The 26,769-nt window shown below is 41.7% G+C and overlaps 1 protein-coding gene across 1 annotated transcript in view; it reads left to right on the forward strand.

Annotated features, from left to right (window-relative positions):
- The window catches only part of atf7 (activating transcription factor 7), a 56,209-nt gene that overhangs the window by 25,544 nt on the left and 3,896 nt on the right, over positions 1–26,769 (forward strand). Inside the window, 8 exon segments of the mRNA NM_001045752.1 lie at positions 8,463–8,518; positions 21,978–22,074; positions 22,384–22,505; positions 23,344–23,463; positions 23,939–24,093; positions 24,378–24,477; positions 24,567–24,683; positions 25,087–25,218. Of these exon segments, the coding sequence (NP_001039217.1) occupies positions 8,471–8,518; positions 21,978–22,074; positions 22,384–22,505; positions 23,344–23,463; positions 23,939–24,093; positions 24,378–24,477; positions 24,567–24,683; positions 25,087–25,218 (891 nt within the window). The 5' untranslated portion in view covers positions 8,463–8,470.

Here is a 26,769-nt window from a genome sequence, read left to right on the forward strand (position 1 = left end):
TCCCCACTGGCTAGAATGTAAATCGCCGGTGGGATGGAATACGTGGCGGCGTGATTTGCCGAAGTCCCACCAGCAATTTATATTCTAGCCGGTGGGATGGCATTGCGGGGAGATTAGTTGCCTGCGACAAGGGAGATTTGGGATAAATGGAGCAATCTTGTGTACCTACTGGGAATTTCTTCCTTCCTTCCTGGTTTTTATTTAGTCATTTATATACATTATGCTATGGACACACAGACATGGCTGGGAAAAATTTATAACTGGGGCAATTCAATGCTGGTTAGAAAGTCATGGAATAAACATATAGTCGTCTAATATAACAGATGGGGCAGCAACAGGTGCCAGTGTGTCTGTGCTACTATCTGCCCATAATGGTACCAATTCACTGCCAGTAACTGTGGGAGCTTTGCCTTGTGCTGCATGTTAGAGGTGTGCAAGCTGTGTTTGGGTTGGTATTTGTTCATGTTTTGGGGGGTAACGTGTTTGAGGAGCATAGCAAGAAATTGTATGTATATATTTGTTTTTATTTATAAAGTTATAATTGTGTATGCAACGCTGTTCACTGGAACAATACATTAATGGGGAAATGCAATATTAGAATATTAAAAGATAAATAAAAAATATAGTTATGTTTAAGTTCTGAATATTAAAGTGGCATGAAAGAAGGAGATCCTTGCATCTTAGAGTTTGCACTCTAAGTGGTTGGATAACTTACAGACACCAATAGGAGGAAAACAAGTGTTTTTGTGTATGTTTGCATGTATTGTGTATGTGTGCATGTATTGTGCATGTGTGCTGCACAAGGTGTGAGTAAGGCAGGTGTGTGGGATAAGGAGCAGGCTTACGAGAACACATACAATTACCAGTTAGTAGGGCTGTTGTACTGGGTATAAAGCTGCACCGATAATTATTCACCCCCACTATATATCTTGTAACGTCTGATTTTGTATTAGTCTGGAATCTGTGTACACAGTGTGACAGCTATGTGTAAGGCAGTGATCCCCAACCAGTGGCTCGTGAGCAACATATTGCTCCCCAACCCTTTGGATGTTGCTCCCAGTGACCTCAAAGCAGGCCCTTATTTTAGAATTTCTGGTTAGGAGGCAAGCTTTGATTACATAAAAACCCAGTGTAATTGCCAAACACAGCCTTCTGTAGGCTTCCAGTCAACATAGGGGCTATCAAATAGCCAATTATAGCTCTTATTGGCACCTCCAGGAACGTTTTACATGCTTGTGTTGCTCTCCAAAACTTTTTCCATTTGAATGTGGCTTACAGGAATGAAAGGTTGGGGATCCCTGGTGTAAGGTAACACTGTGTAAGGTGTGGGTACAATGTCTTTTAAGGAGTGTTTTTGAGTATACAAAGCTGTAGGGGGTGTGTAAGCTTCACAGAGATAATGACAGATATACTATTGTATATTGCCGGGGTGGAGATTTTCAGGGCTCAGTGATCGTTGCTGTGCTTTATGGGGTGCCTAACAACCATGGGAGCAATAGATATAGCAACGATATTGGGCTGTGTCATTGTTATGTTCCCACAGCGTCATCAATAAACCCGTGCGACCTCAAATCTACAGACACATTGCCTAGTTATGAGCCCACGTTCACAATTTATGCACAGATTGAATGATAGGTACCTGGCCCTGATTTATATGCTGTCAGGATTATTTCTACGGCTGGAGACTCGGAATGAGCTTTCAGGGAAGACAAGAAGCAACACAAATATAGTTTTTTTGTCATTAACTCTGTGACCTAGAAGCGATTTCCGGAAGTCGCCGAAAAAGACTCGCGAGTCTTTTTCGGCGATTTGCGCGAAATCGCGCCGCCGCGTCTGCCATCCCGCCGGCGACTTACATGTTCGCCGGTGGGATGGCAGGGCTAGGCAACTCGGGGAGATTAGTCGCCCGCGAACAGGGAGTTAATCGCGGGCGACTAATCTTCCCCGTGTGCCAGAGCCCTAAATAGCACGGCGCTTTCTCATTTGCAGCCACATGAGCAAAGGACATTTGGAGCTGGAGGTGCCGCTTGTATTTGGGTTACAGCTGCCTCCCTCTCTGCACAGCCAGATGTTTGTGCCGATATCAATAGCTAAAGGCTAATAGTGCTGCCCTGCAACTGAGCCCACAACACCTATATTCATAAAGATAATGTCAGCAGCTTATTGGCCCATGTATGGAGCCCTCCAATGGGCCTGGATGAATGACATGTGGCTGAAAAGTGGGCAGATATTGACCAGGCAGGTTTAAAATCCTGACTGGATGAGGACAGCATTGGCTTGTTGATGTGGTCCTTACCTCGATGGCCTGCATTCCCAGCACAATATTACCCACATGAAGGTGAATATACTGGGATAAATTCACCTCTTTGGAGACCTTTACAAATAAGCAGGTCTTTAAATGTATGCCTAGTTTTAATGTGGTAAAAGCAGTTTGCACCAGGTCTGTTAACCAATGGAAGCCAAGCAGGGGGCTGATTTACTAAGCTAGTTGCTAGACGGCAAAGTTGCATTTGCCTATAGCAAACAATCAGACCTATGCACTACTTTTGGACCTGGTAGTAGCTGGCTTAAAACTGTTTATTGTTATAAGAAACTGCACTTGTGCCATTTAGCCCTATGTTTATAAATAAGTCCCCAGATGTTTGCTTTCAGTTAGGTGATTAGTTAACTCTACCACAGTGATTGGTTGCTATAGGTTACTACACCTGCTATAAACTTTCCAGCTTTTACTGCATTACCCCCAGTGTAGCCCTCTTGCAGACATATGCAACCTATAAAGGATTGGCCAATCCACAGAGATAAATGATGCCATATTGAAATCCCACATTAGCAAGATAAATGCTCAGAGCATGGACATGCCCACAAATTAACACGACAATAGATAAAAGTATCCTAACAATAAATCTTATCCAAAGACTATATGAAAGTGTATCCCCCATACAAGCAATAATCTTACTATCAATGTGAATGTGAGTAAAGAGGGCAGAAAGCATGGGGATCCTTCATATCAATACAGAGTAATGCAGCCTGAGGAAGAAGATCTTACCATTTCCTCTACAATAAATGATGCTTTCACCATTAAAGGATTTCCAATTAATGAAATACATTCATGTTTTTACACAAGCTTTAATATTGTTAGTTTTGGTCATAACAGAGGATCTCAGAACATTTTCTTTACTTACCTCAGCTAAGCCTACTTATCTCTATGTTCTCAATGGGAAATCAGCCAAAGTCACTTGCAAAAAAAAGTTATTGGAACGTGATAAAGGGTTTTTATCCTGCTTTAAGCTAGCAATACGTAGCAAGGTACACTTGTCTGGCAAGGTTATGACAGGGGGGTTTAAGATGAAATTTGGCCTCTTCAGATCCATGTATGGGCCTACCCCATCAGAGCTTGTTAATGCGATCCTTTTCCAATAGCCTACATTGTCACCCATTTAGTGATTCAATATTGAGCCCAAGGGCTGAATGATCAGATCAGCCTTATATGGGCCAGCACATAGGTTGTCATATCAGTTCTGCTAGTTGGCGACCTTGTCAAACAAGCAGATCTTCAGGTGTATGGCCAGCTTTAAGTGTTAAGGCTAGAGAAAAGCCCAATACTGTCCTTGCCACCTGCCATACACTTTAACGGCAACTGCTTGTCCCTGAGGACGAGGTGCAGATGTTAGGCCCCAAACTCTCCATTGGCCGTTTTCAAAAATTCGAATGCCTTTGTGTAGCGGCAACAGTTTTGGCTTCACACCAGCCCTTTATCTAGTCAAAAACATCACCTTTTCAGTTAAATGAATAAATCACTTTTTTACATCTAATCAGAAAGCATCTGTATTATTGCTCATTTGAAACCACCCATAGCAGTGGGGCATTACAGGAGGCAGCTGATTTTTACACACATATTTGGTTCAGTGCTTTGTTTTATTTATGTTCCTGCCGCTGATAATTTATTGAGAGGCAAATGATAATGACTAATTCAAGTGATATGGCTGTACAGGTATCAGACCCCTTATCTGGAAACCCATTATCCACAAAGTTCTGAATTACGGAAAGGCCATCTACCATAGACTCCATTTTAATCAAATAATTCACATTTTTAAAATGGGATTGAGGTGTTAGATTATGCCTGAAAACAATTTGTAAATTTATGTTAAGTGATGTAGTTTTACTTTGCTTCTGAAATATTATTGCCATGTGTGACTTGCATAAAGAAGTGTGTTTCCCGGGTCTGCCATCAGGGGAAGAGGGGGTTCAGTTGTGCCAGGCCCCGTGAAATCTTCTTCTGTAAGGGGGCCTAGCCTGTTAAGCTATGCCAAAAATTACGCAATTACGTAACCTCCGCAAAAAACACCTAAGAAACTAAGTAACTTGAATATTAAGCAAAAGACAATGCAGAGAACCTTTGCAGGGACAAACTCCACTTACCACCATTGGGCCCCTACGCTTAGGCTATTTGCATAAATTATGTGACAACTCGTTACTTTCAAAGAAACTTCCATAACTTACATATAAACTCTGCTAACCCCCCAATTAAAATACTGACTTAACACATTATTATTTTTACTATTTTTTTTATAAACTACTACCGACTAGTTATTGGGCCCCACGTCAATATCATTGTGCCCCAAAACTAAACACAGTTTACATAACTAATGCAAAAACGTATGTAACTTCCATATCAAGCAATGACAGCACAGAGCAGGGGCAGGTAGGTTGAACAGGGTTAAACTCCACTGACCCCCAATGAACTGACTGACTAAATGAAACTCTATATGAACTGCTTATTGTAGAGTAACATCAGCTGTTTATATTGCACACACAAGGGGCGTGGCCAAAATTTTGGTACTGTGCTCTTGTGATTTTTGGGGCCCATATAAATAACGTTTGGCGTCCCAAAGTTTCTGATGGCAGCCCTGGTGTTTCCCTCTACTCCTGTGGTTGCTATCTTCCTTTTGCCATAAAACATCAGTCTTACCTAGATTTATGGCAGGTGTTCTACACTCAAGAACAGAGCAACATTCTTGCATGGCACAGGCAGAATCAATTTCCCTTACTCTGAGAGGCTCATTTACATTTATAACATTGCTGCCCGGGGTGATCTTCTAGAGATGTGCCAGTGGATAGGGATAAGAGCTGTCAGGAAGGCAAAAGAAGCAAAGCCAATGGACAAATACTTAAATATCCGGAAGAAATAAAGTACAAGCTGCAATTGCAATGCAATTTATCTCATGGTTTTTCTCATGGAAACTCAATAGAAGTCTACAGTAAAATCTGGAACTGAATTAGGAGATAAGCTTTTCTCATTGAATAGAATTTGGCCCAAAATACTGCAGTGCTATTTTTAAATGATTGATATAGATTATGAATATTATTATTACCTTTTATGTAAATATTACTGACACAGGGATATGTTATCATTCGCAATCACAATCACATCTATCTAACTAGCTGCTATAATTGGGATGGTCCATCTGGCTAGTCATACTGTTTTTGTAAGAGCTTGTAACCAACACTTTTGTGCGTGCCTTTCCTTTTAGAATATAATTAAATGTTGTGGGTAGCAGTTGTAGGCTGACATTTTTAGGTTCCACCTTTGGACCACTGCATTAAATGAGAGTTAACCTGGTGGTATCTAGGGTGACCCAGTAGGTCAACTGACCCTTCTTGGATATTGGCAAAAGCTGTTTTGCGTTTGTATTGAAGTCACCATTTCTTTGGAGGCTTCCACTGGTTCATGTAGTCATTGACTTATGTAGAGATACATTGGTTATCACATTTCTGTATTGGTCCAATAAGACTGAATTGCAGTAGTCCAGTAAACAGTCTGAACACCACACGGGCTGGATTTTAACATGTATGTTTCAGTGTATGTGTATAGCTATGAAATCTCTTATTCCGAACCTATTATCCAAAAAGCTCCAAATTACAGGAAGGCCAACAAGCAGACAGGCCCCATATTTTGGACACTGTTATTAAGAGAAGCTTTGCATCATGCCAAAATCTTGTTTATGTGATAGAATGGAGGGCCAGATGCCCATACTTTTGCACTGGGACACAATTAGATGGTGAGGATGGAGGGGGAAAGTGGGAAGTGCAGTGACAACTAGGAAGTGCTGAATGGAAAGTTAAAGTTACTGGGGCTCATTTATCAACACTGGGCAAATTTGCCCGTGGGCAGTAACCCATAGCAACCAATCAGTGATTTGCTTTTTCCAGCCAGCTGCAGGTAGAACAATGAGTGCAACAATCTGATTGGTTGCCAGGGGTTACTGGCCATGGGCAATTTTGCCCAGTATTGATAAATGACCCCCAATGTCTGCCCAGCCTCTATGCCTAAGGCATGGAGGTGGGGCAAGCAATATATGATTGACAGCCAGGATTTTTAAATGCCCTTATAATGGTCATGGATGTGTTAATAAAAAAGGATTTGGGTTTCATGTTTAATTTAAAAACTTTTATTATACAGCTTTTTATGTCTGGGTGACAGTCCACTTTCTAGAATTTCTAGATACTAGAACCTATACTTGTGTATGAATTCAGATTCTAATACAGGTATGGGCCCCTTTATCAAGAATGCTCGGGACTGGGGTTTTCCAGATAAGGGGTATTTCTATAATTTGGATCTTCATACCTTAGGGTGAAGACACATGGAGTGTTTAGTCGCTGCTACTGTGTCTTCTCCCTTAAGTCAGCTAAAAAATCACTAAAATTATGACCATTACCATTTACCTACTAGGCTTCACTTTGTTATTTTTGCCATGATCAGAATTTAATTTGTCTGAATTGAAAAAAGTTTAACCATCAAAATGTGGCCCTTCCATAAACCGCAGCTTTACGACCCAAAATCAGTTCTTTTCAGACTTGTATAGAGAATTAGTCCCTGTTACGCCATGAATCTTTCATGCAGAAAGAGTTCAGAGGTAATGCAGCTTTCTGAGTTCACTGTTTCATCTGTTATTATCTTTTGGCAGAACTAACAAGAAAAGCATCAGTATGTAACTGCTGCATGAGAAATTCAAGTCAGGGAGATGCCTCATTTGGTTTTGCTTTTAGTTTTTTTTATAAAATGAGTCAGAGACTGATATGAATCAGCAAGAATATGAGCCCCCAACAGAATCTCTTCTTTGGGCGACATTGGCTAGTACTTCTACAGAGAGGAAGGAATGCAACTGGCACTTTCACACCCACTGAATTCCTTCCAGTAATCGCATTCCTTGCATGCGCTTTCTCTGGGCTGTTTGTAGGCTGAATCTCTCCACGGTTACTGTCTCATTGGTTGCTAGCTATATATATATATATAATATATATAATGACAGGCTATATATATATATATATCATATATCATCCAGAAACCCATTATCCAGACATTGTACATTATCTTAACTAAGCTGCATGAATCCACCATGTTGGCAAAACTATGGCACCTGGAACCCTGGGAAAAGGGTCCGCCCAACAACCCATTATGCCAAAACCCCACCTATGATCCTCCCAAACCCTGCCCACTTGCCTGTCCCCTTTCTGACCTGCAGATTGTTATTTTACATCTCTTAAGCTGGCCATACACGTGGCGATCTGCACGAAACATCGTCAGATCCGCCACACACAGTCAGGGCTGAAACCGCAGATAAGGAGGTAGAAACAATAGGATTTGTACCTCCTTCTGCCGATTCAGCCCTGACGGCAGATTTTGGTCAGGCGCCTTCTATGGCGCCCGATCAAAATTTTCTAACCTGGCCGATCGGCGAGTCGTCCGATATCAGCAGCTTCCTGCGATATCGGTCGACTCACCGACATGCCATACACGCACCGAATATCGTACGAAACGAGGTTTCATACAATAGTATCAGTGCGTGTATGGCCAGCTTTAGAGTTCCCTTTGCCACAGGGCATCTTACTGCAGTAACCTCTGTACTGTCCTGATGGCCGAATACACATGCCAGATTTTATGGTAGAGTCATTTCAAAAGGCAGTCGTACCTAAGGTTTACTGGGAAGAGAAACCTTCTCTACTCCAGGATGTCCTATTCTTGGTGTTGCTGACTGCAGGATTCTACCATATATACTTAACAGTCAGGGAAGTGTTGTGAGTTATAGTTCTGTAACAACTAAGGAACCAACATTTAACAAGCTGGGCTTTTGTCTTTTTTGATGATGTATATACAATTCTGAAGGATAGATATGTGTCTATCTTTGTTATGAAAGAAAGTTATAAATATAGGGAATGCTGACTGGTACCCTAAAAGAAACCCATGAAATGCAAAATTGGTAACATTCACATAACATATAAACAATAATAATGAGATATCACTTTCCGTGATAAGTAACTGTTTGCATTACCTTAACTACCTGATTCTTAATACAGTAAGAAAGTATTCAGTAGAAAGAATGCATTATTTGTACATGCCTTATTCATTTTTTTATTTATTAAAATAAATAACTTGTAACACTTCTTTTTTAATTTTTTTTTAGCAAGAGAGATGGGAGACGACCGTCCCTTTGTGTGTAGTGCTCTTGGCTGTGGGCAGGTAAGACGAATCTCTAAATACTGCTGTCTACTCTTAAGCTGTATCCGAGAGATAGGTCTGGATGCATTGTGGTTGAAGAGAATGATGCATGGGGAAAGGGGTAAAAGGTCTGGAGAGTGGCATATACAAAGAGCAAATGGCACTTAGACTGGCACACAGGAGTGAGGGAGGAGAGAGAAAACCTGATGATGCTGTAAAGTAGAAAATGTAATTTCAGAAAGGCAGTGAGGCCTCAGCTAAGCTTGCGTTGTCAGATCTGTCTGGCTTTCTCTTTTATTAAGCTGGCTGTATGCTGAAATATACGCTTGGTCTGCAAAGTTGCCAAACAAGCAGATTTTCCCCCATAATGACCACCTTGAGGTGGACGACATAGAATTGATTTGATCATTTAGCCAAATGATCGGATCACATTGACATGATGCAGGTTGTTGGGGCAAGGACCACATTAACAAGTCAATGTGCATCTCGCCCTGATGGAAACCTGCCTGATCGACATAAGGTAATTTTTTTTTAGCCAGATATTGGTTGTGTATGCCTGTCAGAGGGCCCCACACACGCAGTCTGTTGGCAGCTCCAGAACTGGACAAATGTGTACTGTGCCCATCCTACTGAGACAATGCTCTGCCCCTGCAGCTAAGGTTGCCAAATTTTCAAGGTGAAACCTGGGAGGCAAATTTTTATTTATTTCACGCTCAATTTTTGAGAACTCCTCTTTAATCACACGCACTCAAGGTCATAGCCACAAAGTTCCATTCAATAAAAAACTAAAATAACTATGTTATGGTTTTCAGCTACTGTTACACTATTGCTGTCAATGCAAAAGCAGCTCCCCTACAGCAGAATAGTGGGGCAGTAAAGCTAAAAGAGGGACATTGCTGAGCCAATAGCTGCAGAAGAGGGCTCAGTACAGGTACTTTTTTACAGTACAGTACTTTTACTGATGGGTAGCCCTTCATCAACTTGTGACCAAAAGGGGGCAGAACCTGTTTGTCATTGACTTAGTTCAGTAATGAGGGGTTGCAGGGTGGCACAAGAGAAATGGGAGTTTAGCACCAGGTAGCCTCTAGCACAGGGGTGGGCAAACTTTTTGGCTCAGCCACGGAGCTGCCATCAGAAATTATGGGGCCTCTCAGCTCCCCACCAGCTCAACTTTCCAGCATCCTGCAGCTCCACTACCCAGCATCTTGAAGTTCCCTACCCCAGCATCTTGAATTTCCCTACCCCAGCATCCTGCAGTTCCCCACCCCAGCATCCTGCAGTTCCCCACCCCAGCATCCTGCAGTTCCCCACCCCAGCATCCTGCAGTACCCCACCCCAGCATCCTGCAGTACCCCACCCCAGCATCCTGCAGTTCCCCACCCCAGCATCCTGCAGTTCCCCACCCCAGCATCCTGCAGTTCTCCACCCCAGCATCCTGCAGTTCCCCAGCATCCTGCAGTTCCCCACCCCAGCATCCTGCAGTTCCCCACCCCAGCATCTTCCAGCTTCTCCTCAAAATCCTCCCACCAGCTCCCCCCAGCATCCGCCATGACCTGTGGCTTCCTCCTCCAGCAACCCGCTGCTTCCTCCGTCCCGTCCTTCTGTTCCCCGGCTCCCCAGTGCATTCTTTTATATGGTTGCGCCCGTGCGTGCGCAACCAATCAGGGCCCGTCATTCTTTTAAGGGGGCCGGAGACGGCGGGCCGGATTGAAAGGGCTAACGGGCCTTTAAGATAGCAAGCCCTGGGCAAAATTACAATATTGAGCCCCACCCCAGGAAATTTGTGATAGAATAACCCTCAAGCACATCAACTTCATTATAGTGGGGTAGACGGTAAAGAAATGGTCTGCTTTTACTGAACAACTAGGAACAACAGCCCTGGGATCAGAAAAACGATGAAATGGTGATGCCACAAGAAAAAAGACAAAGAAATTAAAACAACCATACTGTAGTGTAGAGCCAGTTGATTAAAATGAGGAGTCTTCCATCTCTATAGGATGCTTCTTCCAAAAGTTATAGCTCTATAGCCCCTTTTGCCCATTTATTAAAACAGCCCTGACTGAAATGAAATACACATAGGCGGAGTATGACTTTTTTGTTTGGGGAGGCTAAAGATGGCCCAGACACAGACTGACCTACAGCTAATGTGACACTTAGTGGATTCACTGCTGGTGTAAAAAATTAACCTCCCAACTACCTCTGGCCGTTCCCACTGACTCCCAGGGATACTGTGCAAAAGTGCGGGTGGGGGGGATTTTTTTAACCCTAAAATGCTTAGGATGTAAAAGCATTCATATGTGCACTTCTGTTAGGGGTTCTCTATATATTTGTGTTCAGTTAGGTTAAAGGGGTAGTTCACCTTTAAATTAACTTTTAATATGATGTAGACACTGATAGTCTGAGACAATTTGCAATTGGTCCTCTTTTATTTTTAATGGTTTTTCGGTTATTTAGCATTTTGTTCAGCAGCTCTCCATTTGGTATTTCAGCAGCTATCTGGTTGCTAGGGTCTTATATACCAGGTAGTGGTTTAAACAAGAGAAGGGAATATGAATAGTTAAGGGGCCTGCATGGAAAAATAAAACTGTAGCTTCACAGAGCAATACTTTTTGGTCAGTGACCCTCATTTGAAAGCTGGAAAGAGGCAGAAGCAAAAGGCAAATTATTCAAAAACTATATAAAATTAACTAGGAAGACCAATTGCAAAGTTGCTAGGAATAGGCCATTCTATAATATACTACAAGTTAACTTAAAAGTGAACCTCACCTTTAGATGTGTTTAAGTTAGCTTTATAGAAAGTGAGGCAGCAGGTACTGACATCCCAGGCACGTTATATACAGCGAGACACAGACTTTATATACAAAACCAGCACATTATATGCCATGAGGAGCAGTGGGTACAGATGGCAGATATTCAGGCCCTGGCACTATAACACTGGCACTGATACATAACATTGGCTCCACTGTAACTTACTATAAATGAAAAAAACAATGACAAAAGTAAAAACAAATATATAAAAGCACAATGAGCTTTGTCAGGGGGAAAAATTAACTTACCCTCCATCTGTTAGGGTAGGGGATATTATAAATGTCTGATGACAAAAAACAATTTAATTCCAGCTAGTGGGTCAGTCTTTAGAACATATACAGTATAGTACCTGTGGGATGAAAACTGCAGCAAAGTTCAAAGCTGGTTCATGGGTAAACTTACAGTCTGCAGATTCTTCTTTTTTAAGTCTTCATTTCTGCAGTTTGCAAAATTTCCCAATCCCTGTCTGCATCTGTGTCTTGATTGGTCAATTTTACTGTCTGTCAAGAAAGCTGTGCTCTGATTGGAGAATATACAAGAAGAAAGATCCAATCAGAGCACAGCTGATTAGAGCATAACACGGAGCTTGCAGGGACAGGAGAAGATTTGCAGCACAGTGCAGAAACAGAGCCTGGTTTTTTTATTTTATTTTTAGGGTGCCAGAGCAGGTTTGGGGAGGCTTAGCCTCCCCTAGCCTTATTGAAAATCCGCCTATGGAAATACAGTACCCTGCCATGGCTTAGCGCAATGGATCAGTATAGCAAACTAGATGCTAGAGCAGAGGTGGGCCCGGCCGTAGTTTGCCCACTCCAGCCTGTATAGAATACATTTTTGCCTAACTAACTATCCTGAAATGTTTTTATTTACCCAGTTTCATTTTTACACTAAACTGTTTAATTTAAACTGTTTAATTCAGCCCTGTGGCCAGTGATAGCAACACCATTGTGCAAATCTATGAGTTTGGCTTAAAATGATTGAAGTGGAGGTTTACCTGAAAACTGTAGGACATGTAGGTAAGGCCGGTTTGGGTTGGGTGCTAGTCACATTGGAGAAGTGCACTCCCCCCTCTGCTCCCAAATATTTGCTGTCTTGTAACCAGAGGTGTGTGCAGAAGTCGTGTACGCAGCAGGAAGTCGTGGGTATGGGCTGGGTGCAGGTCAGACAGTGCTAACATTCTGCAGGTTAGAGCTGGGTGCAGGATAAGGGTTTGTGGCTTTATTTTTTCTGGCTTGCCCATCACTATTAGAAATAACTTTGTGTTTCATCCTTAGTTCTGTACTTGGACATGTATTTCTTCATGTGCATTAAGTTGGCAGCTTGCCATTCACTAGCACAAACAGTGCTAACACATGGCAGCACTCTCTGCCTGAGTGTAACAGTGAACAATATGCCCACATACCAGGGGCCTAAATGACACTTACCAAACCCGTTGGGCATCATAATATGTTCAGGGAAAGTGCTGATCCTTAGCAAGACAATTTAGGGCAGCATGTTTGCAATTAGTCTTGCTGAGCCCAGAACAGTTAGGTTCCCTATCCCTGGAGGGAGGAGGGCACTGTTGAATGGAGGTATAAACACTGCATGGTTGCTAGGTCTCCTCTTGCTGTTATTTTTGGACTTGGCTTTCTGGTCCCCCGGCTAACACAGCTGAGAACATAAAATCTGTCGGTACCTCACTTGACCTTTGTGACCTTACTAGGATGGGCTTCTGTTGCCATAGTACAATTATTTAATTAAGCAGATTTATTACCTTTTAAATAAAAGGGGCTATGTACCATGTTATTTGCACCCTGTCCTGCAGGTAGAAGAACTGCTGTACCTCTGCTGTCCAAAAATGGAGCACAGAGATCTGTTTTCGGCCCATGAATACTATGCTGCCTGTGTTCAGCAGCACTGGGCGGGGTGTGGCACATAGGCGTCCCCCATTTTCCCATTGCCTAAGTTACACTTCATTCTGACACTCCTATTTTTTCTGCCTGCCCTTTGGAAGGAGGTAAAAACAGGGGCTGCCTTGCACCCACCAGAGCTAAACTCTGTTTCCAGCATTAGGCCAGTACAGCCAGACTCCAAAGGCCAGTGCTTTTTAACTTAGCTAAATAAGCTTTTTCTCAGTGCCCTTGCACTTGCCTGCAGAGCCTTAGTAAACAGATTAGCTGATGCACAAAGTGTGATACATGCTGAATGCTGTGACAAAGGGCAAGACTTAACTTTTAAAGGGTCCTTAAATGCAGCAGTCAGGGTGGGTTGATGACAGGACAAACAGGTATCATGACTCCATTCTGCATTTAGAGGTGAGGTTGGGCAGTTCATAGAGACTGTGCTGGGCAGGGAGGATGGGTGGGTGACATGCATAGGATTATGGAAAGAAAGTTCTAAGTGCCCTTTTCTATGCATGAGGCACACAGTTGTGCATGAGAGGCCTCTCAGCTCCCCTAAAGTCGCTTCTGCCTATAATAAAGGCATAGTGGGACCAAAGAAAACCATACCTTCTGTATCACATGATACACTGGTACCCATGGCCCCATAAAAGCAACTGCAATTCCACCCACCTGTTACCTGAAACCCAAGTTTTTTGCTGAATGTTCATCCCTGTTAAAATGGATAGCCACTGGTGCCTTTTAAGTCCCTCTTCTAATTGCACTTTTATGTTTTTGAAGCTGTCACCTTTGGGTTGTCTCATCCACATACAGTGGAGGAAATAATTATTTGACCCCTCACTGATTTTGTAAGTTTGTCCAATGACAAAGAAATGAAAAGTCTCAGAACAGTATCATTTCAATGGTAGGTTTATTTTAACAGTGGCAGATAGCGCATCAAAAGGAAAATCGAAAAAATAACTTTAAATAAAAGATAGCAACTGATTTGCATTTCATTGAGTGAAATAAGTTTTTGAACCCCTACCAACCATTAAGAGTTCTGGCTCCCACAGAGTGGTTAGACACTTTTACTCAATTAGTCAACCTCATTAAGGACACCTGTCTTAACTAGTCACCTGTATAAAAGACACCTGTCCACAGAATCAATCAATCAAGCAGATTCCAAACTCTCCAACATGGGAAAAACCAAAGAGCTGTCCAAGGATGTCAGAGACAAAATTGTAGACCTGCACAAGGCTGGAATGGGCTACAAAACCATTAGCAAGAAGCTGGGAGAGAAGGTGACAACTGTTGGTGCGATTGTTCGAAAATGGAAGGAGCACAAAATGACCATCAATCGACCTCGCTCTGGGGCTCCACGCAAGATCTCACCTCGTGGGGTGTCAATGATTCTGAGAAAGGTGAAAAAGCATCCTAGAACTACACGGGAGGAGTTAATGACCTCAAATTAGCAGGGACCACAGTCACCAAGAAAACCATTGGAAACACATTACACCGCAATGGATTAAAATCCTGCAGGGCTCGCAAGGTCCCCCTGCTCAAGAAGGCACATGTGCAGGCCCGTCTGAAGTTTGCCAATGAACACCTGAATGATTCTGTGAGTGACTGGGAGAAGGTGCTGTGGTCTGATGAGACCAAAATAGAGCTCTTTGGCATTAACTCAACTCGCTGTGTTTGGAGGAAGAAAAATGCTGCCTATGACCCCCAAAACACTGTCCCCACCATCAAGCATGGGGGTGGAAACATTTTGCTTTGGGGGTGTTTTTCTGCTAAGGGCACAGGACAACTTATTCGCATTAACGGGAAAATGGACGGAGCCATGTATCGTGAAATCCTGAACGACAACCTCCTTCCCTCTGCCAGGAAACTGAAAATGGGTCGTGGATGGGTGTTCCAGCACGACAATGACCCAAAACATACAGCAAAGGCAACAAAGGAGTGGCTCAAGAAGAAGCACATTAAGGTCATGGAGTGGCCTAGTCAGTCTCCGGACCTTAATCCAATAGAAAACCTATGGAGGGAGCTCAAGCTCAGAGTTGCACAGAGACAGCCTCGAAACCTTAGGGATTTAGAGATGATCTGCAAAGAGGAGTGGGACCAACATTCCTCCTAAAATGTGCGCAAACTTGGTCATCAATTACAAGAAACGTTTGACCTCTGTGCTTGCAAACAAGGGTTTTTCCACTAAGTATTAAGTCTTTTTTTGTTAGAGGGTTCAAAAACTTATTTCACTCAATGAAATGCAAATCAGTTGCTATCTTTTATTTAAAGTTATTTTTTCGATTTTCCTTTTGATGTGCTATCTGCCACTGTTAAAATAAACCTACCATTGAAATGATACTGTTCTGAGACTTTTCATTTCTTTGTCATTGGACAAACTTACAAAATCAGTGAGGGGTCAAATAATAATTTCCTCCACTGTATACCAGCACTTACATGCAAATAAACAGCTAATGAAAAAAAAATACCCTTCATCACTTATTTCTGGCCTGTTATTAGATGAGTAAAGATGATCCCCTTCTACTTTAATTACACTCAGCTCAGTTGCCACACATATTATTCCTCTGCAGATTTCTTTCTCTCTCTCAATAGGATTTTGTTACCAGCATCTGCTTTCACCAAATCATGTCTTAAGTGTATTGCCCTTTGCAACAACTTTCTCATTTCCATTGTTCTTTGAATTTTCACCGTTTAAAGGAGATGTAAATGTTTAAAACAGAAAACCTATATACAGCATTAGAGCACCCATATTACAGCATATACTAGCTGAAAAAGTAACCAAATACTACCTTCTATGTTTAGTGTGTACTGCTCTTCCCCTGGCTTTTTTCTGTTGCAGGAGCCATCTTTCAAACTATTCAGAAGGTGCTGCAGTCCCAGCCCGCCACTAAACGTCATATAGGAAGCAGGCACATGTCCCCTCCATGCATGGGTGCACACTGACTCTTTAATACAATCTCACACCATGCAGGAGACGCGCGTGCTGCTTTTCCACATCACATGCGCTCCTCTTCCAAGTCTCACGCATTGTTCTTCTAAATCTCATGTGCAGTTTTTCAACCAACATAATAAAAAAAACAGCTTGTGCACGCACTGGCTCCTGCTTTCTCTCTGCCCTGTCAGGCATGTGCAGAAGGCTCTCCTCTTTGACTACAAAGTAGTCGAAGTGATAAGGAGAACTCAGAAAGAAAAGGGGCGGAGCTTCACTCTCTACAATCTCTGGATAATCATTCCTGTCATGGCTATGTCAGACTATGCTGTCACTAACATTCCTCCTCATTCTCATGAGCTTACTCATACTTAATAAGGCAGATAGTATTCACAGGGTGAAAGCTTGAATGCGCTGAGAAATTATTTCTACCCATTTTCTTGGAAAGCAGTTCTGTCTTTAGCTTAATTGTATTCATTCATTTCTCTTCTGTATATAACAGGTACAATGTGATTGTGCTTTTCTGTAATGAAAGAAATTAAAATTTTTAGCAACTTGACATCATTGCATACATTATTATATACTCACAAATTAATAGTTTTGCAGTTATTTGTAAATATAGTTGCAATTAAAAACTGTATTTCTTTCTGTAGGATACAGTAAGGTCCATAAATATTTGGACAGAGACAACTTTTTTCTCAGATGCAGTTGAAGTGCAGCCTTTCAGCTTTAATCCCGTGGGGTGAACAAAACGAGCATTTTTTTTAAACACAATCCCTTCTAATCTCCCCGTGTACCCCTGCCCTTAGGAAAGCTAATCATCCAGAGATCACACAAAATAGTAAAAGCCAATTGAGAGTTGTATCTGTACCTTACTAAAACTTAATGTACACCACTTTTAAGGTAGCATTTTTATTCCCTACTTGCTTGCATACTATTAGTAAATGATGTGATATTTGGAGTTTTTCCTCTGGATCCCATGTGATGAGTAATCGCACATATTGCCTGTACTGTTTATTGAAGTTCAGGAGTAATAGCTTGCATGTTCCTGTGAAGAGACTGCAGATGGTCTCTGTCTGACTTGGCTGCTGAACTTCCCTCTTTATAAAGCACATACATAGTAGTCACCTTACTGTCACTTTCCGGGGGTTACACACAAAGCTGCTTTCCTACAGAGAGAAGTAAGGAATAACAGGCAAGCGTTTGTAGGAGGGTGCCCCTGAAGCTGCTACAAAGCAGTGCATTTGTATTAATTTACCGATCTGTTCTCCTCTGCTTTTATAATTGACTTCTTCCAGTCTTAAACGCAGATGTTTTTCATGTATTTTAAAGGGGACATATCCTATAAAAATTATGAATGTACCAGGGAATTATACTCCTCTAGATATAGAAGGATTGGGCTTAAAAAGTTGTGTATCAGACTGATTTATTGAGAAATTCGCACAAAACCCCACTAGCCCCGCCCATCTGTTCCACTTCCTGCTGGCTGAATTCTCTGGATGAGCTGGGGAGCCGGCGGCCCTCCGTACCCTGCACTGTAGGATAGGAACCAATCAGCAGCTAGGCTGACCTGATAGGGAACTGAAGCCTGTCTGTGCTTGTGTGACTGCAGGGCTGTGATTGGCTCTCCCCCTCCTACTGTGCTTCTGGCAGGGACCGTTTGGACACGCCCACTCTCCATTTCAAACTCGGACAGAGAAGTGAGAGGATCTATAGGGAGCTCCAATAAAGGGGCCATTGTTACAGATAGGGTTAATGTTTAGCCCAAAGGGAAACCAGCACCGGATATTATTCATAATTGCCTACAAAATAAGCGTTGCCCCCCATTTATCCAATATGTCTCCCTTAAACTTTCTGCAGTCTCAAAAGAGAATTAGTCGTTTTAGAATTTGTAAAACTTCTTATGAAGTTTACACACATACACCAGGCCTTTTCCAACTTCCATTCAGTAGAGTTAATTTAGTCATCCAGGATATTATTGTCCCTGAGTAATGTCCAGGACATTACTCACACTGCAAATAGAGACTTTCCAGCTGTCTAATCAGGAGCACACACAAATTGACAGCTAAAGGGTCAGAGCCTCTGCTGCTGTGAATAGGCTTCCAGGGAGACCAGAAGCTAATAGATTGTATTGTATTGTATAAGTGGCCACTAGAAGTACTGATATCTGATTGGGCTGGTCCACAGGAGGGACTAAGCACTACTTGGCATATAGGGTCAATCTTAATGCTTCTACTTCTTAAAGGAACAGTGCAGTGTAAAAATGAAATTGGTTAAAATAGACTGCGCAAAATAAAAAAAATGTTCAATATAGTTAGGCAAAAATGTAATTTATAAAGGCTGGAGTGGGCAGATGTCTAGCATAATGGGGCCGAACACTACTTCCTCCTCTCTAAGCTGTTAGTTAGTCACTGATTGGTTACTGACTGCTAAGAAGTCAGAGGGCTGAAAGCAGGAAATATTGTTCTGGCTAACTCCAGCCTTTGTAGATTACATTTTTGTCTAACTATATTACAAATGTTTTTTTATTTTGTGCATTCTATCTATAGAATGGCATAACATTATGGTCACTATTACCCAGGGGTTCAAGCACTTGCACATTTGCTATACGTTCTGGGTCATTAGAGAACACTAGATCCAATATAGCATGGTTCCTGGTTGGCTCCTCAACCACCTGTGACATAAAGTTGTCATGCAGCAAGTTTATAAACTTGATCCCATTTACTGTCCCGGCAGTACTATTTCCTGGGTAATTAAAATCCCCCTTGATAAATACTTGCCTCAAACTAGCAGCTTTTTCTATTTGCAACAGGAACTGAGCCTCTTCGTCTTTGCTTACATTAGGGGGTCTATAGCATCCCCCTACCATAAATTTGCTGGATTCTTTACTATCTGTGAGAAGCTCAACCAATAAGGATTCAGCTCTGTTACCAGCATCACTTCCTCCTTTATATTGGCTTTTAAATCTTGCTTTACAGACACCCCCTCCTCCTTTTCTATTGCCTCTGTCCCTTCGAAACAAGGTATAGCCTCCTATTTTTACTGCCCAGTCATGTGACTCATTTCAGCAACACCAAACACCAATCATACTGCAGCTCTCCCATTTTACCAGTCAGACATCTTGCATTTATAAACATACATTTAATACTGGTACCAGCATTAAAATTTTACATTTATAACTTGCGATCCTCCCTGTCAATATCCGTACCCACAATCAAGTCTCTTCCCCCATATGGCTGCTGTGCCCCACTACATCATCTAACCTGTCATCCCCAGAATCACTCCATGTACCCTAAGCTCAGGTAAGTGACAGCAGCACAGAACATGTGTAGGGAATCGGCAGAAAAGAAGATGGGGAGCTACTGGGGCATCTTTGGGGGCACAGATCTTCCCTGTAAAGGGCTGTGGCTGCACTGGGCTGCAAAGGAAAATTATGTGAATCTACTGTGTAGGGAAAATCTTGTTACCGCAGGTTTCTCCTTTTGTTATAGTAATACTAATAAACTACTTTTTATTTTTTGTCTCTCTGCACTGCTATCAAGACACACTAATTTATTTAGCTGCCTGTACCCATTGCTGGTATGAGCAGCTTTTAGTGGGTTATCATTATCTACTTTTAATAGTGGTATTTGTGTATGTAGGCTAAATTCCCATTAATATCCAATTTGCATTGGTTGAAGGTATGTGAATCCTAAATCTAGCTTATCCATTCCTAGCCCTCATTTGTGCTGCTGGGCTCTGGTGTCTTTCTACCCTCTCTGGGTCCTCCACCCCCGCATATATTTCCCCTCAGCCCAGAGGAAGTGTAGGAGCATGGCTCTGTGATTGTATGTATGGAGTAATCCTGACGTTCTCATGTTTCCTCGGGCTGTGCGTGCCATGTCTGGACACGGTTTCCAGGGGCCTGCTTTTAGTGAGATTGTTTTGGCACCAAAACCGCTGGATGTGAGGGGGCACAGTGCCCTTTATTCACTTTATTGGCTGCAGGAATGTAGCTCTGTGTTGTAAAGAATGTCACAATTGTGTTCAGCTCCACTCTTGTTTATTCTTAGTATCACTTTTATTTCTAACAGCTATCCTTTGCTCTAACTAGCATCCTCTCTGCCATTGCTACTCATCTTACAGAGTGGCACTTAGGTGGGTACTCTAGTAATGATCACAGAGAGGTAATAATTTATGGTCACATAATTAGAAATGTTATGTTTGTGCTGTAAGACAATTCTGTGCTAAGATTCTTTCTGCTTGCTGCATGTCAGGGAATATAATGTACGTGCAAGTCCATGCAAGCAGGAGAAACTGCTGTACTTTTATAGTGTGTTTCTTTCTGTATAATACTACATTACTTTGCTTTCTTACACAGGGTTTCCAGTCAAAGAGGGGGTGGAGGGGAGGCGGCAAACTTATTTATGTAAGGGACTGTACACGCACTAAGGTGCTCTTTTACCACTGTGGAAGAATACAATAGTAGCAGCCAGCATAGGGTGAAGAACATGGGTGCAGGGTTAGTAACAAGCACACTAAAGGTGGCCATACACAGGCAGATTTAAGTTGCTGATTCATCAGACCAATTTGGCAGCTTATCTGCCCATTTATGACGGGCCTACCCAACTGATATCTGGCCAAAATTGGACAGATGGGATTTTTCCTGTTGTAATGAGAACCACATCAGCTCATTGATATGGACCTTGCACCAACGACCTATATGGTCATCGTTGTGATCCGATCCAACCGGGATCAACATCAGCTAGGTTACTTAGGCCTGTGGCATGGTAGCAATGGCCTACCCTGTGCAATGGCAGATGCTGGCGGCAACAAAATGCAAAAACCAGGAGGGTTTGTCATTGTCAAAGTTAGCCATTGCTGCTGGCAGAGCATTTTCCTATTCTATTAAATGGAACAGACATGGAAAGGCATTTTGACTACCACAGCTTTACCTGGGAACCTAGGTTGTATTATCACCTGATGTATTATAGCTCTTATTTGTATTCGCCTGCCATAGACTCCCTCTAGTCACTTAGGGCTCTGGCACACGGGGAGATTAGTCGCCCGCGGCAAAACTCCCTGTTCGCGGGCGACTAATCTCCCCGAGTTGCCTTCCCCTGCCATCCCATCGGCGAAGCTTAGGGACCATTACACAATGGGATGGCGGGATGGCAGACGCGGCGGGGCGATTTCGGGAAATCGCCGAAAAAGACTCGCGAGTCTTTTTCGGTGATTTGCGCGAAATCGCGCCGCCGCGTCTGCCATCCCGCCATCCCATTGTGTAATGGTCCCTAAGCTTAGGCCAATAGTAGACCCCCATCTTATCAAGGCACAGATCTTCACTAGGCCAAAGCAACAACAGTCCTTTAATAGCGAAGAAGCCAAAATACAAGCTTGCATCTTTGTTAGCCATTAGTTCTCCTTTAATCTACTGGTTTGCCCTGAGACATGTTTCTTTAACGACCAAGACATAACTCACTTGGTAAAAAGCATTGTGATGTAAAAAAGTTCACTCATGGAAGGACCTGGCAAGTGAAGTTAAAGATCATTATAATAATAAGTTGAAATGCTAGGGATACCTGCCTCTGCTTTCAAGACCAGGAAGGGGTATCCTTCCCTATTCTGTGCTATATTCTTTCTCTGTGTTTGCTTGGAGTAAACAGTTTAGGTACCACCATACATGGTGCTTCCTTGGTTGCCTGATAAACCTGATGTGTATACCTTTGGTGAGTATTTATGCAAAGGCATCTCTTTAGGTCTCTGCTTTACCAAAAACCATGTGGTTTTCATATAATATTCCCTGCTATGTGATTTATATTACTGTAATTTTGAACCTTACTAGGACCTTAATGCAGACTGTGCCTTCTTGTGTTCTCTATTACAGCGTTTTACAAATGAAGACCATTTGGCTGTACATAAGCATAAACATGAAATGACTCTAAAGTTTGGACCAGCAAGGACAGACTCTGTGATCATTGCAGGTATTGTATCTAATATATGGTAGGCATCAATGGCTTTGGGGCTTTTAGCCATTTCATTAGGCGCTGAGTGTAATGCTTTGTCATTTTCTTGCATTTGACAGCACGCTTTAACTTTTAGCTTGTCACTTTACTTGTTTAATAATGCACTTTCTATTCAATATTTTGATAAGAAGTGAAGTATTTACAGAGGCTGCAGCTGTTTGTCAGAGCCCGACATTTTCCCAAATTAGCTAAACTGTGCTACAGTACCAATGTATTCTCCATCTCTTTTGTATTATATCCTTATGGAGCACTCTTTCTGTTTTACAGATCAAACCCCAACCCCTACACGCTTCCTAAAGAATTGTGAAGAAGTGGGACTGTTTAATGAGATTGCCAGCTCATTTGAACATGATTTCAAAAAGGGAGCAGAGGATGATGATGACAAGAAGGTAAAAACTTAGACTATCCATGGCTTCTAAGTGTTGTGTGCCTTATATTCAGAAAGGAGACGCATTATGTTTCAGTTTGTTGTAGAGAGCAATAGAGAATTTTTTTTGCAGTTGGTGTTAGCATGTTCACAGTTTTTGTTCTGCATCTCTCAGGCTTGGAATTTAAACCCTTATCTGGGTGCTTAGATGAAAATGAAAGTCTTACATTTAGTATGTTTTGATAAAGTGGTCATTGATGCCAAGGACTAGGGAAGATTTTTAGGTGCAGTATAGAAAAAGCCAGAATGGGAAGGCTAATCATTTTACAGCTTTAAACCATAATTAATAACCAACTGACTTTGAAGAAAGGGGGTTCTTGTGGTGTCTTCCCTGATCCTGCTTCTACAACATTGTGAGCAAGCTAGGGCAGTTGCTTCTTATGTGTGTCCGCTGGGGGAAGTCTTTTTATGTAATGGATGCCCTTTGAGAGAAACTATTGTAACAGAGTCTGCAACCATGCTTAATGAGCTGCTACTGGGGTATATGAGTGTGTCTATGTGTCTTTCTACACACAGAATAATTTCAGGGCCAGCACTTCCTGTATAATGTGTTTATTTTTAACACTCTGTACGTTGGACAATTAAGGCACATTATATAGGGGATGCTGGCCCTGAAATTATGCTGGATGTATTTTATCTTATCATATTATTATCATATTATATTATCGGTTTATCCTGTTATTTTTTTTTTGTTTTACCTTTAATGGCAGAAGTTGCAAGTATTTTAAGTCTTTTAAAATTAGAGTAGACAGTTTATATCATATAAGTTTATATGCCAGTATGGTTTTTCATCAACACAGAGTGCAGGACCACTGGATATGTCTCTCCCATCTACCCCTGACATAAAAATCAAGGAAGAGGAACCAGTAGAAGTGGACTCGTCCCCTCCTGACAGTCCAAATTCTCTTGCTGAAGAAAAGGTACGATGCAGTGCTGTTATGTGCATATGGCTCTTGTACATAGAAAAGTGCCGTTAAGAATACATCTATAATGAGCAAACCACAATGATCTGAAAGAGGGGATTCTGGGCAAAACATTTAATTTTCTTTATTGTAATACATTTTTTAATGTCTATGGTAAATGTATGCACAGCTATACCCAACTTATCACTGCCTATTTGTCCTTACACCCGTTATCAGTGGCATTGTTACTTACAAAAAGGCCTTTGAAATGGGAAAGTTTGGATAAATGTTCATATTTTGCCACACCAATCATCTTAAATATAAAGCTTGATAGATGTGTACTTGTTTAGGTTTATGTATAGTGTATATGTGTATAGGATGATGTTTACTTATACAAAAATAATGCTTTTATTTTTTCATGAAAAGGGTTCATCCTACATTATTTTATGTCTGTATTGCAAATGATGTTGCAAATTATTTTGCTCTGGTTAAGGTGCCACTGAAGCCACAGGTCAGCTCTACTCCCACTCCGACAATAGTTCGACCTGGCTCTCTACCCCTCCACCTGGGCTACGACCCCCTGCATCCTACACTGCCTTCCCCCACGTCTGTCATCACACAGGCTCCGCCATCCAACAGACAGCTGGGGTAAGGCAGCTGTAATGGAAATTTCTGTTATCCTATGTTGTCATTTAATAAATAACACATTTCATCGCCACTCTTATTCTGAAGTCTCTGTCTCATCCCTTGACTTACTTTTTATTATTTCTTTCTTACCTTCTCCATCCTCTCATCTTAGTTTTGTTGTCTAACATTATGTTTTCTCATCAAGTTTTTGCACCTCCATGTTTCATTTTGTCTTCTCCATTATCCTTAAGCTTGTGCTTGCTGCAGTATACTGTGTTACAGTGTGGTTATTGTATGTTTTACAGTTCGCCTGGCAGTTCTGTCCCACTAATGATGCATCTGGGAAATGGGCATACTGTCCCTTTCCTGCCAGGTCCTCATGTGCAGATGCCATCGGTTATATCGGTATGGATTCCTGTCACTTGCATATTTTGTAAACTCTGTTAAAGGCCTTTATTTGACTAACAAACTCATCAGTTACTTTTATGCTTTAGCTGGCAAGGCCTCTATCCATGGTTCCTAACATTCCTGGAATCCCTGGTCCCCCGGTGATTGGTGGTTCTGGACATTTATCTCCTTCAAGCTATTCTGCTCATTCAGAGGCCAAAATGGTAAGTGCTATGTTGAAACTAAGATGGTCTAAACCACATTTATAGACAGACATAGCATAAAACTGAAGAAAAGGCACAAAATACACTTATGCTGTAAGCTGTTTCAAAAACCACCAAGCAGAAAGGGATTCACTGAAACTAGAGCTTCTCTTGTACTCTGGATTAGAGTAATAACAAAAAATAATCAAAATCTACCATCACTCCTTGACCTAATTATCCATTCATTGCAGTTTCCAGCATGTGCAGTGAGTACTGGGATTTTAATTCTGCACCTTCAACTAGCTATTTATGTTCTTGTACTGGGCAGACAGTGCTAGTTTTTTTCAGAGTAAAGGTAGCTTTAAGCACCCCCAAACATTTGTATCATGTTGAATTTATCTGTCACTACTTTGTCTTTTTACAGAGACTGAAAGCCTCCCTAACCCAACAGGCTCCATCTTCTCTAAATGGAGGCATGGCAATGGTTACATCACGACCTGAACAGAGCCAGATACTTGTCCAGCACCCAGATGCCCCATCTCCTGCACAACCTCAGGTGATCATAAAGTTAACTTCTTTATGGGAAACAAACATTATTTTCTATTAAAGATAGATCTTCATTCTGTGTGGATGAGTGTCCTCTGCAACTTTTTAAATTCCAATTTTGTGAGTGTATAGATTGGTAGGTGTGGGTTGGGTGTGCTGGGTTTACTTGGATGGGTTGAACTTGATGGACTCTGGTCTTTTTTCAACCCTATGTAACTATGTAATTTTAGCCGCAGCGACAAAAATGACTGAGCTGCCACTCAGCTTACTCTTTGATGTTGTTTTAGTGCATTCCTTGTTAGTGTGTATGGATCTGTGCTATTCTTTTTCACTGTGGGTTCAAGTGTGAAGGGCATTTTTTTATATGTTGCTGGAACCTTCTCTTTGAGAGAGGTTTAAAGGAAGTATGGGAATGCCATACTTTTCCTTTTGCACTCTAATGGAATGGAGTAATCAGTTCTTCGATGTATAGGTTTCAAATGTTTCCACCCGTATATATGCCACCAGGCTGGAAGGTAGAAAAGATGTTCTTATTAAAATCTTGGCATGCTGCTGTGCTTATTTCATTTGTTTTCTTGTAAATATATGTGTTGTACTTTTCACATATCTGACACCAAAAATACCTGTGGTCTTAGTAGCATTTACACAACCTGTAAGCTTCAATATATGCAAAGCTTATCAGGCAATATAGATGAAAGATCTGTACATATTACAGGGTGCCCCTCAGTTAGGACTGGTATGACGCTGAGAATGGATCATAGTGCCAGACCCAAAGTCAAAGACCCAGAGTCAAAGGCTTTTCAGAGTCATGCTTTTCATTTTTTTTTTTTTTTTTTTTTTTAAAGGTTTTTATTTTGCATTTTCAACAAACAAAAATAAACAAAGGAAAAACAGATAAAATAAAATAAATTGGCACTTACATTATCATTAAGTACAATCATTTGCGTTATATACTTAGTGACAGTTTTGAGATAAAACTCCATGTGTATCAACTTGTCAAGGTACACCAGGGGTCATGTATGGATTAATCGTCCGGTAAAGATATACTGGGGTTGGCATCTAGCCAGAGTTCCCATATTTTCTCAAATTTCCCAGGTGCGCCCCGAGCATTATATGTTAGTTTGATCAGCGGTAATGTCCCATTTATTAGTTCTATCAATTGTTGAATTGTGGGAGGAATGGGGCTCATCCACTTCATTATTACTACCTTTTTTGCATAGAACACGAGGGAGCGTAGTAATGCTCTGGATTTTTGAAGGGGTACTAATTCGTCTATTATTCCTAACAAACATACTTCGGGGGACCTGATGCCAGGGAGAGACAGGTGTTCCTCTATAGAGTGGGTAACTTCTGTCCAGTACGTTAATACCTTGGGACAGTCCCAGATCAAGTGGAGGAAACCTACTTCTGCCATATTACATTTCACACATTTGGATCTTTCTAATTTCCCCATGGCCTTGAGTTTCAGAGGGGTAATGTATATTTGGTGACTCATCTTAAATTGTATCATTCTATCTCTGAGTGATATTAGGAAGTTATATAGGTTATTAGTTGTTTCGTC

This window comes from Xenopus tropicalis, chromosome 2 (genome assembly GCF_000004195.4).
Source record: "Xenopus tropicalis strain Nigerian chromosome 2, UCB_Xtro_10.0, whole genome shotgun sequence".
Classification (NCBI taxonomy): Eukaryota; Metazoa; Chordata; class Amphibia; order Anura; family Pipidae; genus Xenopus; species Xenopus tropicalis.